Here is a 17,028-nt window from a genome sequence, read left to right as displayed (position 1 = left end):
GCTGGTTGTTGTATTTCTATGAATGAACTGTATTGAACAAACAGAATTCGTCAACTAATTTTTGTAGGGAAACAATGAGAAGGATAAAAATGCAACAAATGTTGAAGGCAGAGAAGCTATATGGGGATTGGACATTGATGAAATTCAGTTGTGGATGTTGTGTCCCTGTTTACAATTTCTCTTTTGTGCAGCTAACTGTAAATATTACTTGCTAGTCTGAATTTAACATTTTCATGGTGTGTCAGTCGTAAATTTAGATTGGTTTGCTATTTTCTGTGACATTTGTAATTGGAATTGTGGTACACAACTCGATCACATTTGTAATTGGAATTGTGTGAGAAAAATGTGAGATTTCGGAGGAGAGAGAGGGGGTGGCACATTCATGGAGGAAATTGGGGGAAGTTTTCATGGAAGATGGGAGGAGAGAGAATGTTAGCAATGGGGGATAGGAGGAAGAGAAATAAAAAGTTTTAAAAAAAATTAAATTTAATGATTTTAGACCAATTAGAAGGAGACATGTGTTATATTAACTTATTAATCCGGTTACCAACAGGTCAAGACCTGTTTTTGGAATACACCCCTTAAAGCTTGAATTATTCATAGATTACTCATAGGTGGGACTGTTTTTAGAAGAGTGGTCAAAGGTTAGATTATTTTTTACAAATAAATTGGTGTCCATTTAATTACATCAAAAGCTTTTGTGTAATGTCGTATAACGGTTATATCACTTTTTTGGTATTAACTAAACTAGTGTAAAACATAACTAAAAGTAATAAAATCATAACTAATTGAATAACAAAATAGTTAAGGTATAAAGACAAATAATTAAATTTATGAGTCGAATATTTATTATTTTTGAACAAACTTATTATTAACTAAACTCATAAAATCTTAACTAATTGATCCCATTGCTTAACTAATCAGTTTCATTGTTTAACTAATTGGTTCAGTGCTTAACTAATTGTTTCGGTTGCATAACCAATTAGTTTCGTTGCTTAACTAATTGAATTTCAGACTTAACTAATTGGTTCCAGTGGTTAACTAATTAATTAGTTAAAGTGCATAACTAATTGGTTCAAGTGCATAAAAGTGGTCTAACCGTTAGGTAGTCTTTCCTAAAAGTTTGTATAATTACATAGACAAGTTTGTATCGAATACTATACTCCCTCCGCCCTTTTTGTTATTTACGTCTTTCATTTCAGGTGTCTCATTTTGTTCTTTACAATGAGATTTTTATATTATCACATAAGTGTTGGCCTCTTTAGCTATAAGTTTGTTTCATTGAGTGTAATGTATCTATACTAATAATATATTAAAAAGGAGTACGGAGTTGTAGGGGGTTCAAACACGATGCAGAAATACTGCAAAATGGGAGGTACCTGCGAGTGGATGGTTGAAGGTAAATACTGATGATGCGGTAAGTGGTGAGTTACGGTGCAACTTAGGGGTTATCATCCGTGATCATGAAGGGCGTGTTAAGAGGGCAACATGTTCACAGGTGCGACATTCGTGGTCTGTGGAGGTTGTTGAGGCCAAGGTTGTAGTGTTGGGACTGCAACTAGCTAGCTGGGCAGTGCCATGAGGGGCCCATAGTGGTGGAATGCGACTGTTTGAGTGTGGTGAAGAAGATGCATGAAGGTCAGCCTGATGGCTCGTATTTAGGTGTTATAATTCGTGAGATTAAGCACTTGTCTAGTTTATTTGGTTCGGTTGTATTTGCTCATGTTTTTAGAGAAGCTAACGAGGTTGCACACACCATGGCTCACCTTACCCCTATAAACTACTCTGTTAGAGTTTGGTTGGGAGTGTTCCTAGTGCGGTTGAGGATGTAAGAGCTTTGGATTTTTGCATTGCCTATAATAACAACATCTAAGGCCTTAGGTTTGTTTGTTCTCAATATATATATATATATATATAAAGGGAAACCACATTTGATTAGATGACACATGTCAACCATTCTTTCTCCATCAATTTGGTTTTTTATTTTTTCTTTGTTGTTTGATATACTTCGTATTATACAACTCCAATCGCCTCTTTCACTCCATGTTCCTCATACAACATCAATTCACCAATCTATTCATTCAACATTTTCCACTCCCTCTTCCCGATTAACAATCAATGTTAATACACTATTTAATTTATGTATAATTCCAATTTTCAAAATTTACCTCTATTTAAATCATATATTCTCTCTAAAATCACAAGCTCAATAAAATTAGAACTTAAAAAGATAAACTAAATAACCACTATACAACCGCTCGTTCTTTGAACGGGCTCAAAAGCTAGTTATATTAAAAAGCGTTGTGAAAAACATTTACGTGTCACGCAGTACTCTCCCCGTTATAACACATCATCCACTCACCAAGCGTTATTTCATGTCATATATAACCAAAAATCAATACAATGAGGTTCGAACACAAGACTTCATGGGTAGATGATAACTCTCATTACCATCTTAATCAACCACCAATGGTTTATCTCTTCACATTAATTTATAAATAAATGTTAACATCAAGCCTAAAACAACTAAATTTTATGTGACATTTTCTTTTTTATGGACTATTTGGGGAAAAAAAATAATTAAGGCATTAGGACAAACATGAAAAACATGTTGTCATAAGTCTTATAAGCATCGACTACAGAAACTCCATGCATAGCTATAATTTGGTGTTTATTAATTTGAAACACTTAGTTCCACTAGAAAATAAATTATATAAATTGTAAGATGATTTAATTGAAAAAATAATTGCCATGATAAATGATGTAGTGTGTCTGTGTAGTTGACGAACTTAATGGATGTTTTTCACTTTATGAAATACATGTATTTTAGTCAAATATTGATCTCAAGAAAAATTTAAAATTTTAACTATTCAATGTAGCAAGCGGGGCATCGCCCGACCTACACACTGATTTTATTATTGTATGAAGTACTATGTATTGTCTTTTCTTATTTCCTTAGTATGCTTTGATGTTTTTTTGAGGAAGAAGTATAAGGGTTTATTCATACTTTAAAATTCAAAGATTCACCCATCTCCAATCCCTCATTAATAAGATAATCAACGAGGTTAACCACATTCTAATTTCTAACAACAAATCTCAAATTCAAATGCATCGCTCTATAATATACGAAGTTCTTTTTACTTTCACCATTCCTTAATTATGCATTTATATTTCTTTATAAACAAACTGCTCGTATAATCATGTAAGTTAGTAAGTATATTTTGGGGTATTAACTGCCCACCTCTGAAATTGGTGTTTCTTTTTTTCTCTCCCCCTGCGCCCTTTAGGATTTGCAAGAATTAAGGTTTTCTACTCCGAAAATAGCCAAATTTCTTCGTAAATTTTTCTAACTCTGACATTTTCTCTTTAATTTAGTTTGAGTATAATTAGATGAATCTGACACCATCTTTATTATCATGGCCACAATATATACATCTCATTGAAGAATGTCGTGAAACACATCGAAACAAAAGAGTTTACAAAGAAATTTTGATATGCAAAAATCGTATCTTTGTTGAAAGGAAGTAACGTGCACAAGGAAACGTTGAGTTAGGTTCTATTATGGTCACCTTACCTCCACTTGTTTCAAGAAAAATAAGTTCAGATAAGATAAGTTTGGGAAAAATAAGGGTCGCCAAAATACAATTTATAACTAAACTAAATTTTTATAAATTCTAATAAGTTCAGATAGGATAAGATCAGGAAAAAAAAAGGAATCAGGTGAATTGAACACATCCTTACATGAAAAACTCATTCAACGTCTTGAAAGTGAAGGGACTACCCATTTACAAGGTTAAGGAGTAAGTGTAAATCTTACAATATTGTCAATTAATTATAAGATGAAATATCACTAAAGTTTTAAAAGAGATCCAAATTAACCTCGATTGATAGAATGTCATCTAGCTTAGGCCCATTTGACGACATTGACATGCTCAGTTGAGGGCCATTCACAATATGTTTGTATATATTTTTATGCATTTGCATTGATCACATTTACTGTATAAATTATTTCCTACTCTAAATTCCTAATAACAATCACATGTATTAAAGAATTTTGAAATGTTTAAATACATACAATAATAATATTGGCTTCATTTTTCTTACTTTTAGTTCCTGTAACACTTCTACTTGTTCTCATCTTAATTAATTTTATTTATATTTTAAACAAAACTTAGTAAATAACATATTTAATTAATTATGGGCAATTTAATCCTCCATCGTTTCCTGTAAACATAACTTTAGCATTTGCACATGATGCTGAAAGAACGTTTTGAACCACCTTTCCAGTTTCAGTGAAATTGATGAGCACATCAACCACTTCTATTCCTTCACAAGAAGTAGCCTTGTCACATGCAAATGATAGAGCTGCTTTTGTTGTTGTTGTACCCTTTATATTCTTGAAATGTACGTCTGTGATCTTCGCTAAAATTGCCTAACAAATAAGAAAATAACAAAGAAATAAGAAAATAATGTTAAATGCAACAGAGTGGGGGTAACGAAGGAGTTTCACATCAATTACTACCTCAACTCATGCTTTATCTCCTATAAGGAAATCACAACCAATAGTGGCTTTGGCACAATAACATCTCGATGGTAGTGCAAGTAAGGCTATCTCAACAAATAAGGGCTGACAAAAGGGAAAACAGCTACTTATTCGGGTATCACCAATTTATGTTTGAATGTTATAATTCCTCCGTTTATTTTTACTCGCAACGTACACAACTTTGATCATTAATATCTTAAATTTTCTTTAAGCCAAAATTATAAAAAGTTGATATTTTGAAAATATACATTGAGACAAACTTAACAAAATCCTACATGACTATTTATCGTACATATAAATCACAAATAATAGTCAAAGTAGAATATGTGAATAGTGTAAAAAGTACAAACATTGTGAGTATTAAAAAACAGAGGAAGTATAAGTTATGTAATGGTCACTAAAGACCATAGTATTATATTTTACTAAGATGGTAATAAGTAAACTTCGTTGTTCTTAATGCAAATTTAGTCTATGTCAAAACAAAAAAAATAACGTTAAATGCAATGGAGTGAGGGGTTAAGGGAATTCCGGTTACAAGAGAGTCCATTAGTAAGAGCTTTATCGTGTGACCTTAATCAAGAGAAACGCCGCATACCACTCCGAAACTAGCTAGATCAAGTATAACATTTTTCTAATTAGAATAACGTATGTAAATCTATAAGGGAATTCCCGAGGTCATTTTCGTTTTGATGTCCCCCTATAGAATAGTCTACAATACCCTCCATAACTTCTTCATCAAATTGAATTAATCAAAAAAGTTGATTGATTTATGACATTGAATTTAATTAAATTTAAAACCATTTAGTTAATGCTAATCACCAATTAAAAAATACTAATGCAAATCATGGAAAGAATCATGAAATCTCTAGAAAAGACATAAAATGAAATTAGTCAATTAATACTACTTATAAATTATGTTAACATTAATTGTAAAATAAAATAAATGGCATAAAAGAAAAGTAGTTAGAAAAGCAATTAGCCAATTAGATTTAATCACAACAGACACAAAGTCAAAAATAAAAAACGATGTCACAATCAAACACTTAATCACAACCAAATATACTCCTTATTAATCACATAATTTATTTTTTCCTTTCAAATATTTTATTATGCCACATTCTTTTTTATTGTCACAGACAAATCATATTTTAATTTAAATTTCTTAAACAAATTCAATCAAAATAATATACCCCGCAATAAAAATTCGTCCCTTATAATTGATGTATGTCTTTTCTGTAGAGAAAGTTTGCGAATCATCTTTTCTACATAACATTTTTTTTTATTATACATCTTGGCACGCAACGCGTGCATATAAGAATAGTATAAAATATGCCAGCTACATAGGTCATGCTCTTAGGAATAAGGGTAAGGATAAGAGAATTTCCATCCTTAAGGATCGTGGATGGTAAGGGTCGAACTCGTGAGTCAATGAACAAGAAAAAATCTTGGGGATAAAGGGGAGGGATAAGAGAATCTCCATCCCTAAGTATTGTGGTTGGTAGGGATCGAACTCATGAGTCAATGATCAAGCCATACTCTCGGGAACAAGGGGTAAGGATAAGGGAATTTCCATCTCTAAGGATCGTGAATGGTAAGGATCGAACTCATGAGTCAATGACCAAGCTAAACTCTTAGAAATAAGGGGAAGGATAAGGGAATCCAAACTTCTAAGAACAACAGGTGGTTAGGAGGTAAAACCCTCAGCATATTATTACCAGGAGTACTACATGGTACCCTTGACAACATAGGTCTTGTGCCAACTTATTGCCTTTGTTCTGTGTAAAAAATAAACATGATACTGTACAACTACATAGAAAAAAATAGATAAAGAAAATAAGAGGCTGACCTTTTCTGGAGCAGGAGGATAATTTTGTTTAACTGCGATTGGGTTTACGGTTTGGTCCATCGTTAAATCTTCAAAAATAATGTTTGATATTTGTGTTGGTTTGTCTGCTGGGCGAGGGTTGATTCTTGCACCAAATGTTGTTCCTTTGAAAGTACAACCCTTAACTTTCACCCCCTTTACATTATAATCAGGGTGAAAACCATCCAGTTGTGCTCCAACACTGAAAATCATCATTAAAACAAGTTAAAACCCGTGTACCAACCAACTAAGCTACTTGACATACAACGACCCACAATTACCTGATTCCTTGTCCGGCGACACAAGTAACTCCAGTAATAGTGACATCAGTAGAACCTCCGGAAACAGTAATACAGTCATCACCAGTTTTAATGAGACTGTTGGTTACAGACACCAAACTGGATCCACTAATGTAGACTCCATTAGAGTGAGTATTAGGTTTAACAGTAGTAGCTTCAAATTTGGAGTTAAGTATAGATATATCATGGCTATTTTCAATCAACACGTGGAATGCAGAAGGATTCATGGAATGTATCCCATTCATCTTACAACCAGTAGCATTGCTGAACTTAATACTCTGAAACAAAATTCATTAAATAAACAAGGTAATTGTTAGACTATTTGATTTTGAAAATGATAAAGGTCGCAACATGTCACCTTTAAGCCATGTCACAATGATGATATGACATGCTTACGTGTCATGATTTAAATTGGAAACTAAAATATATAACTTAAATAACCTATTATATATGTTATAAAAAAAGGTAGGAAAATCTTAATATTCTAATTTGTTTCCTTCTTCATATCGACTACCTTATTTACATATTTTCATAGTAAAAATATTGCATTGATAATAAAAATATTGCGATGAAGCATAACCTACGTGGCGCCTATATGCAACAATTAAACACCGACACGTAAGTTTGCGACAACTTAATGTTGTCGCAACTTGCGACCTTTATCATCACCCATTTGATTTACATAATTGGAAAATTAATACTCACTTCGTCCCACAATATAGTGCCCGTTTGACTAAAAACACGGGAATTAAGGAAAATGATAACATTGATAATAAAACAATGATTATTTGTACTTTCAAGATAAATTACATGTTAGGTGACTTTTATGGAGAGAGAAATTAAATATTAAAGGTGTGTATATGATAAATGGGCCTCAAAAAGACAAAAATCAAGCACATGGGTTGAATAAAAGTCAGAAAGTATAATTTTGAAAGTAAAAATTCTGACTTTTTTAGGACACTATTGTAATTACAATTAGTGCATGAGGGTATTATTTGTAAAAATTAATGGTTAAATAGAAATAGACACATCATTTAGGGACACCATTTTAGGAAAGCAGACACTATATTTTTGGGACGGAGGGAGTAATTGACTACTCTAATAAAATATACCCCGCAACATATTTTCACACACAAATTGATGTTTTCTTACTCCCTCCGCTACACTTAGTTGTTCCTATTTGAAATATTTATAGATTCTAATTCAAATGAAATATAAACTCTCATATAAATATACTATAAAGTATAACAAAAAAACATATTTGTGGGGATTGTGTTTGATTAGTCTTTATGTTTATTTATTTATCCTAATATCAACATTTTTCAATTGCTTATTATTCGGAGTATGCATTTAACGATTTTGTACTAGTGTAAATCATATTTCTTTATACTATCTAAGTATCTATATGTGTGCATGCTCATGTGCGCCTCTTAAATTTTATTATTCCTAATTGAAATTAGATCCAGACATAAATGATAAGGACAATAATATTTTGAAGAGCACTTCTTGTTAAATTAAGTTGTTAATCATGATTTTTTAAATAATGTATGAGTCTTTAATAAACTAAAATCCACATCCATGGTAAAATAAGAATTACATTAATAAAATCAATCAAATTGGATGCGAAAGAAAAAAAAGAAAACAGAGGGAGTATTAGCTTACAGGCATGACTTCACTGAACTCAAAACTTTTCTCAGGATCACACGGTTGAGCTGGCTGGTTAACGTTAATGCTTCCGACACCTGTAAACGTGACACCCTCGACTTGTTGGAAGACTATTAATTCTTGATTAGGGAACATACTAGGATCAGAGTCAGCTAAGATATTTCCTTGAAGTTCAACAGTTACATGAGATTGGCAAGGTCCGGCAAATAAGACTTGTGCCACAACAAATGTTCCTTTGGGGATTAACAACGTTGATGGTCCTATACTGTTGCAAGCTTTTTGCCATGCTTGAATAAATGCCTACATTCAAACATATTGAATAACACAAATATATTACTAATTAATCAATTTTTGCCTCATTACGATATAATTTGTAAATTTAAATTTAAAACATGAATGCAATATAAATTGCGACTTTAATTTGTATAGTGTAATAATTTTCAACTTTGAACAATAATTTGTATATTATAAAAATAGGCAAGTATTAACTTGTTGTAAAATGGAGAGAAAATCATATGTTTATAGTCTTGATTTCCCCCTAATAATGATGAGACAATTATTAGTATATCGAACTTTTTGACGAATTAAACCATAGGTTCTTCTTGTCCTTTGACGAATTGAACCATAGATTATTCTTGTGACTTTGATGAAATAGATAATTTTGAATTGAACCGTGATAGATTCCTTTTAAAATTTTCTAAAAATGTAGAAAAAATTTCACCATATGTTCGGCGAGGTTTACAATGATGTGTCATTGAGTGCACCAAATATTATAATTGATGTCACATGTATATTAGTTTAAGAAGATATCAATACCCGCAATTGGATTATACACCAGTATGCATAATGCTCATTGTGCACCCAATGAACATTTGTTTAAGAAGATGCCAATACCCAAATATTCAATTGTCTCCTCAAAGATTTTATTAAAACAATTACTCATGTTATAATAATGAATTAGGGAAAAGTTTTTCAAAAAACGTACGAAAACTAATAACAGAAAAAGGAATATGGTTGAGATTTACCAAAGAATTGGCATCTTCGCTATCCTCAGTGTATTCAGGTTTGCCATTTCCCTTGGCTCCAAATTTTGTGACGTCAAAAACGGAAGATGCACCAGGTGTTGCAGCCACTTTTGTAACCTCATATAAGCAAAAAACCAAGCCTAGAACAAGGAACAATATTTTTGTTTTAATGGCCATTTTGTAATCTTAATACCAAATAACAAGAAAGAGAGACAACAATGAGAAATAAGAAGCAAATTATTTCTATTTTTGCAAGATATATTGAGCATTGGTTGGTTAATATTTGCTTTCAATTCCCCTATATATCGATTTGTATTCACTACCATGTTTTTGAGTGTTTTTCGCGAATGTCTATATTAGGATTTTGACCAATTTACTTCTTAAATTAGAATTTCAATTCAAGTTTTTTATGAAAATATCAAAAACTCTTTATTCCTTGAAATTAATAAATATCTTATTTATACATTTCTGTAAAAGACTGTATCACATCACATGTCAAGTCACTCATCGCCTATCCATCTGACATATTATTAAATATGGTACGACAGTTTGATAGAAGCCTAAATGTATCTTCTTTTAACCCTCTAATAAAATCGGATTTTTTAGAGCAACTTCAACTTTACTCGTTTCTATTAATAAGTTTCCTTAGTATTGTTCTCTAAGCTTATGTTAAAATAAAAATAAACAATTTTTATTATTTAGAGCATCTGAGCATAGGCCAAAGATAATTCACAAAATTATGATATTATGCATTCTTTTTGATGATAATCTAAGTTCTCTTTGAAAATTAGATACTTTATTATAATGGTCTCAAATTATTTTAATAAATTTTTAATTTTAAAATTAATAATTAAATAAAAATTAATAATTTTTATATAAATTAAATAGAGTTTAACAATCTTCTTGTACCTTTTCCATATAAAAAATAATGTAGTCAACTTCTTATACGACGTTGAAGGCCTATCATTTTAGGCTCCGATGAGAGTTTATGCTTGGCTCAATGAAAATTATAATAAACACCATTCTTTCTCTACACCAGAGAGGTCTTCTACTAATAATATAATTGGTTTTATCTATCTCATGTGAGAGCCTGGGTTTAGCTTTAATTTTCGTTAAGAATTAATTTGTAGATAGAGATTTGAGCGGAATCATGACGAATGCTGTCAATTTTTCGTCTACAATTATTTGAATCGGGTGGAGATCTATTGCAAAGTTATAATATGGATTTTTTAGACGTAGACGAGAAATTCTTTATTTTTTTACGCAAGTACGAAGAAACTATATTATTAACGACTTATGCCTATATCGAGTTTGTTACAAAAGGTCGAACAACAACCCAATTTAAACTTTCAAAATATACCAAAAGTAAGCAAAATAAACTTCTAGCCTTAACCATGAATGGAGTAACTCATAATCAATATCAAAGCTAGAGAGTTTGAACACCCATACGACTATACACTAGCTTTGATCCACTTCCTTCGTCTTTTCCATCCGCACCACCTCGTCCTCCCGTTAAGTTCTTTATGCTTATTCTTTATGTTGTAAAAAAATATAAATTTTGACCATGTTTTATGATTTATAATATAAGAAAAAAAGGTACTATTGGTGATTTTTAGATTTATATCAAATCATTTTTTCAACACATAAACTTTCCATAATGTTTACTTAATTATAAGTTATAGATGGCCGGTAATGTGTTAAAAGACAATGTGTAATGCAAGTGCAAAGAACTTAAAAAAACTGAAGGTCATATACATTTAAGGGAGTATATTTTGACAAATTGCTATTTATATCTATATCTATATTATTATTAAAACTCAATGGAGTTTATGTCATCCCGCCACATGCCGCCTCCATCATGGAGCCAAGTCATATCCACATTGACATATTATATTTTCTTACATGAAGAAATACAACATCGATCAATGTTTGAACCTATGACCTCATGTGCATGAGCTAGAAATTTAACCACTAATCCAATAACACAACTTATGATATTAAACTAATTCAAAACTAGGGCCGGTGAAAGCCCTGTGCAACCTGGGCTACAAAACAGGGCCCCAAAACTTTGAGGGCCCAATATTTTATAGTACACTTATATTTGTTATTTTCTGGAAATAAAACGTCACCTTGGATTCTTCTCCCTTGATAAATTTATGGAGAAATAACTCCAGATTTCTAATTCTTCACGCTAATTACTTTTCGTGTCTCGCGTTTCTTCAATTTACATTAAAGGTAATAATTGATTTCAAACATCCTAGTCCCATTAATCTTATTTCAAACTTTCTATAAACTTTTTCATCTTCCCCTCTCAATTATTCAATTAAGAACAGTTCTAAAGAAGTTTTCACCAATCGATGTTGTCAATGGAACAATGTATTCAAATAACTACCTTTTCACTAAAAATCAACCGATTCAGTTTTCTGTTATTTAAAAAAATTAGATTTGATTATGAATTAACAAAAAGGAAGATGGAAGTGAGAATTTGGTACAGAACAAAAGGAGTCGATGGCAAAGAAGCGAAGAACAACAAGTTGTGTGTTTATTTTTGTTCTTCTTAATTTATCTAACTTAATGAGGGTGAAATAATTGTCTAAATTTTGTGGGCTGGGTTTAATTTATTAATTGCGCACTAATAATGGTTAAAATCATAGAATTTTCGTTTCCAGCCCATAATTTGTTTCTAGCTACTAACAAAAAGAGCTGACTTCGACTGCAAATGCTTAAAGATCAGCCCTTTGTCTGATGTTTTGTGTTCATTTCTCTTTTCTTATGTTTCTGGTTTCAATTTAGAAGGGGTTATGTTAGTGATTTTTGCTGCAATATACGGAGTAGTCCACTCCTTTGCTTTCTTTTGCTATTGCAAGTCAATTTCAACTAATAGTATCAAAAAATTAACTTTCAACTATTCCTAATATTGGTCTATTTGACAATTATAACTATGGTAGTTTGAAGTAATGTTGATGTAGCATAAAGATACTTGTCCACCTGGCCCAACCATAGCACGACATGTGGCACCAACGTATTGTGCCAAGGTATCATGTGCTCCACGAGAGCAAGAATTGCACAATAAACCTATAAGAAAAATAAACAAAGCTAAAAGCCCAATATAAGGAGGCCCACTAAGCCCTCTATTGAAAATCTAACAAGGACATATGTCCCCTCCAGGAAAGCTAGCTAATCAGGTAGCTAGGTTTTGGGAACAAATCTCAAAACTCTAGCTCTAAATAGTTCAATTCCCAAGGTAAAAGGACACACAGTTCATTCCCACCTAACTTTCCTATTTTGCTCTACCTTTTCTCAAAAAAACTTTCTCTCTCTAGCAAATACTTACTTAAGCATAAGAGGGAATATTCCTACGAGAATATTCTTGTTTTGCAGGTTGTAAGAAGATCTTGCCAGCGCATACCGGATACCTCCGTGGAAAAGTGCCACCTCAACACCGGTAAAAAGTCCCACATCATTTGGGGCCGTATGTGGGGAGGTACATTATCATGGCAAACTTACAATCTGACACGGACGAACATGGTAGTGACTCAAGAGAAAGACGTCAGCGAGAGATGAGCCCATCACGAAATCATGTTCATACAAAAGAAGCTAATCGACTCGCCAATGCTGGGGATACACCACACCGTGTCCCTGAGGTAGAAGTAATCAGTGAGGAAGATCTTGACGCCGGACCGCCTCCTCCTGGCGGACATCTCAGCCCTAGCGCCAAAGACGCAGTGTTAGATGAAAACTTGGACCTTCATGTCTCGGTAGGGACGTTACGAGAAATCTTGGTTGGGTTTCAATATCAGATGAATCAAACTTTTCAACAACAAATGAGCACTATGCTACAAGAGGAGATTCGAAGGAATATGATAATATACAACGCGGGTGCTACAAGAGAAAATCTTGGTGGACATATTGTCCGTGACCCAACCACTTGAAGGAAATAGTTCCCTTGGTCCAAGTATGCATTCAATGTTAAGTCTAATAAATGCGGTTCAATATTAATTAACAAGTTAATAATTCAGTGAGATCAAGTGAGCTGAATGCCTAGCTAGAGGCCGCTTCAGTTCAAGTGGAATTAATGATATTAATCCACAGCTTACTCTTGACTGAACCCGTAGGGTCACACAAATAGTACGTAAACGGATCAAGTATTTAATGGCATTAAATACTCCATCTATGGATATTCGGAATCGACGGATCTTCGTTTCAGTGGGAGCTGAGATCGTCACAAGCAAGAAATGAATACTCCGGAAACGATGATATTACCGGAAACGGAAATATGGATCGTATCGGAAATATAAATATTATCCAAGTCGTAGATGTTGCCGGAAACGGAAACATGGTACGTATCGGAAAATATTATCGGAAATGGAAATATTGCCGGAATCGGAAATATTGCCAGAAACGGAAATATTGTCAGAATCAGAAATATTATCGGAATCGGAAAATAATTCCGGAAACGGAAATATTAAATATTTGTTCGAAACGGAAATTAATTCCGGAATCGGAAATATTAAATATTGTTCGTATCGGAAATGAATTCCGGAACCGGGAATTTAATCGGAAGCGTATCGTACGAATAAGCATCGGACGAGGCCTGCCGGACGAAGGCCCAGCACGAAGTCGGGCCATCGCCCAGCAAGCCAAACGCGCGCCACACGCCAAGCCAAGGCAGCGCCCAGGCCCACCGCAAGGCAGGCCCAGCGCGAGCCAAGGCCATGGCTGCGTTGCGGGCCTCGTGGCGTGGGCTGAGCGCGCGCGCATAGGCGCCCCTCGTGGGCTGCCGTGCGTGTGTGTGTTTGTGTTCATGCACGATTCCTAAAGCTATTAGGATTTAGTATATGATTAAATTCCTAATCCTAAATGGATAAATTAATTAATTAGAGTTCTTATAGGATTCTAGTTTAATTAATTCGTATCCTATTAGGATTCCATTTCCCTTTCCATACCTCTATAAATAAGAGCCTAGGGTCATAATTTATAGACACGATTGAAGTATTCAAAGGGTAAGTTTTTGAAAGAAAATTCAGCCATACACTTGCACTAACCTAGCCGAAAATCCTAGCACCTTAAGGGCGATTCTAGTTGGTCAATCTTGAGGCGGATCCGGACGTACTGTGGACTATCTACGGAGGGACGACACTTGGAGTCCTAAAGACTTGTTCTTGTTTGGTTCGGGCGCAGCTAGGGAGGGCACGCAACAAAGTGTATGCATCTAAACTATGCTAAATGATTATGTGTAAATAATATGCTTTCCTGGCTTTATGGTTTCTCCACATGATTTATGTTTTGTCATATGAATCATAACCTTACAGTGGTATCACGAGCCTCTTATTATTTTCATAATCTAAATTGCATAAACATGGTTAAATATTACAAATTTGCAAGAATTAAAAGGGGTGATTAATTTTCGTAATTGTTAATTAATTGCAAATTGCGTTTATTTAATTATATGTACGCAGTTTTTCGGCAGTTTCTTCGTTACTCATCCAAATCGAGTGATTTTTGTGTCAATTCCGCATGTAAAAGGCATTCTAAAATTTTGACAAAATTAGTATTTTTCGGCCGAACCCAGAATTCCCAAATTCGAAGCCTAACTATGACTTTTCGGAGGTTTTAGTTTTTCGAACGCAAAAGTTTGTAAATTTAAGATGTTAAATTAAATATTTGCGATTCTTGTTGATAAATCTTGAATTTTTGATTGACCTACTGTATATGTTTAACAAGTTTGAATGCCTAGCCTTGTTAATTATGCAATCTAATTTGTAATTATGATTAATTTGTTGAAATTCGAATAATTTAGAATTGATTTGATTTTCATGATTAATTAATAATTTAATTAGATACATATGATTAAAAACCACCATAAGAATTGTTAATTTGTGTTAAATTTTAAATTTTTATGACCTAGATTTGAATCCATGTTAATCGGAAATTATTTAATTAATAAATTTTCGATTTTTCGCCCTAAAATTATGAAATTAATATGATTTATTAATTTGTCATTAATTTTGAAAATAAAAGTTTTAATTTTTTATGCAATTCGCTCATAAAACTTGCACGCACAAAGCAATGGACGCTACGTGTTACCCTTCAGGGGTGTGGTATAGTGCGGGCATGCGACGACGAGCAAGGGAGCTCGTCGCCCATGCGGTACGAATGCAGCGAGCAAGGCAATGGTGCGCGAGCACAAGGCAGTAGCCCTGCCTTGTGTCGTGTGCTATGCGCGATGGGCGAGTGGGCAAGGGCGAGAGGCAAGACAGCGAGCAGTCGCGTGTGGGCAGCAAGCGAGCTGCGCCACAGCGCGCACTTCCTCGCGAAGCGAGCGCGGGCTCGCGCGCAGCGAGCGCTGGCTCGCGTGCAGCGAGCAATGCCTCGTGCAGCACGCACTGGCTCACGTGCATCGAGCGCTGGCGCGCGCAGCGAGCACTTGCTCGCGTGCTTCGATTGATGCCTTGCGAGGGTGAGCAACAGCAGACGCGACGCAGCACATAGGATGCGCATCGTGGCCAGCGATGGCTGCGTGCGTGTGGCCTATGGCTGTGCGTTGCGTGGTGATGTTCGTACCTTGTGTTACGATTAAATCGTTTTAAAATTTTAATTTGAAATTTTCAGTTCATGTAATTTTAATTAATTTTAAAATTAATAATTTAAATTTTTTTCTTGGATTTTAATTTTGAATATTATAATTATGATAAATTTTATTATTCTAATTATTTTACTAAAATTAAAAATCTTGAATTAATTTAAATTCGACTGAAAATAAATTAAATAAGCGGATTCAATTATAAATTTATATGAGCTTTAAATTTTAATTAAATTTGTATGTTTCCGGTTAGACTGGAAATACATTTTTATGTTTAAAATTAGTAAAGCATATGAATTTATTGGTTTAAGTGGGAGCATTTTTAGTCATAAACTCTTGATTAGGTCTACAAATCCCTTAAGGTTAAACAACTTGATTAGAATTAATAAGGACTGAATAATTGGTAGATTATTGGTGCCCTTAATTAATTGCTGCAAATATTTATGTGATGCATAATGTGTTTTACTAACCAGCTATGTGGGCCATTCATGATAATGAATGGGTGAATGGTATATATTGTATATGTACTGTTTTGCAGGTTATGAAGTGACTAGTATGGCCCAAATAGGATAGAAAATATGGTCTGCGTACCATTAATCTGAATGTAATTGGTCTAAAGTACCAAAATTGTTCTTCAATTCAAATATGGTCTGCGTACCATCAAATAGTTGTAATTAGTTTAATTATAGCTTATCCTAGGCGCCTCCCACAGAGATTTTCAAGACGGACTTTGAAGTTGAAGCTTCAAGATGAAGTCGGGCTATACTAGATCACATTTATCTTATGCATGTTTTAAGTTATTTATTGCTTTTAAATATGTCTTAAATATGCATGAGGTCAAAGCTTGATTATGTTGCATGATTAAGGATTTTAGTTCACTTAAAATCTAACCAACATAGTAAGAGCTTTAAGTTCCAAACTTAAAAATTGAGTTAAAAGGTGCCATGCCAAAATAACACTTACTTGGATATCCTTTTTTCATCGATCTTAGTAATAGTTTTCCGTCATAGCGAGGTGTTACTTATCGATACTAAAGGGGTAAGGTACAC

The 17,028-nt window shown here is 33.5% G+C and overlaps 1 protein-coding gene across 1 annotated transcript; it reads right to left on the bottom strand.

The window, feature by feature from the left end:
- Positions 1-3,737: 3,737 nt before the first annotated feature.
- LOC110801579 (exopolygalacturonase clone GBGE184-like) lies at positions 3,738-9,653 on the bottom strand. Its single transcript, XM_022006936.2, has 5 exons — positions 9,397-9,653; positions 8,369-8,671; positions 6,689-6,984; positions 6,390-6,609; positions 3,738-4,432 (listed from the first exon to the last, which is right to left on the bottom strand). The coding sequence occupies exons 1-5, from the start codon at positions 9,571-9,573 to the stop codon at positions 4,196-4,198; spliced, it is 1,233 nt and encodes a 410-aa protein (XP_021862628.1). The 5' UTR covers positions 9,574-9,653; the 3' UTR covers positions 3,738-4,195.
- Positions 9,654-17,028: the final 7,375 nt, after the last annotated feature.

This window comes from Spinacia oleracea, chromosome 6, assembly GCF_020520425.1.
Source record: "Spinacia oleracea cultivar Varoflay chromosome 6, BTI_SOV_V1, whole genome shotgun sequence".
Lineage (NCBI taxonomy): Eukaryota > Viridiplantae > Streptophyta > Magnoliopsida > Caryophyllales > Amaranthaceae > Spinacia > Spinacia oleracea.
The sequence above is the reverse complement of the archived record's forward strand: the minus strand, read 5'-3'. Positions and strand labels throughout refer to the sequence as shown.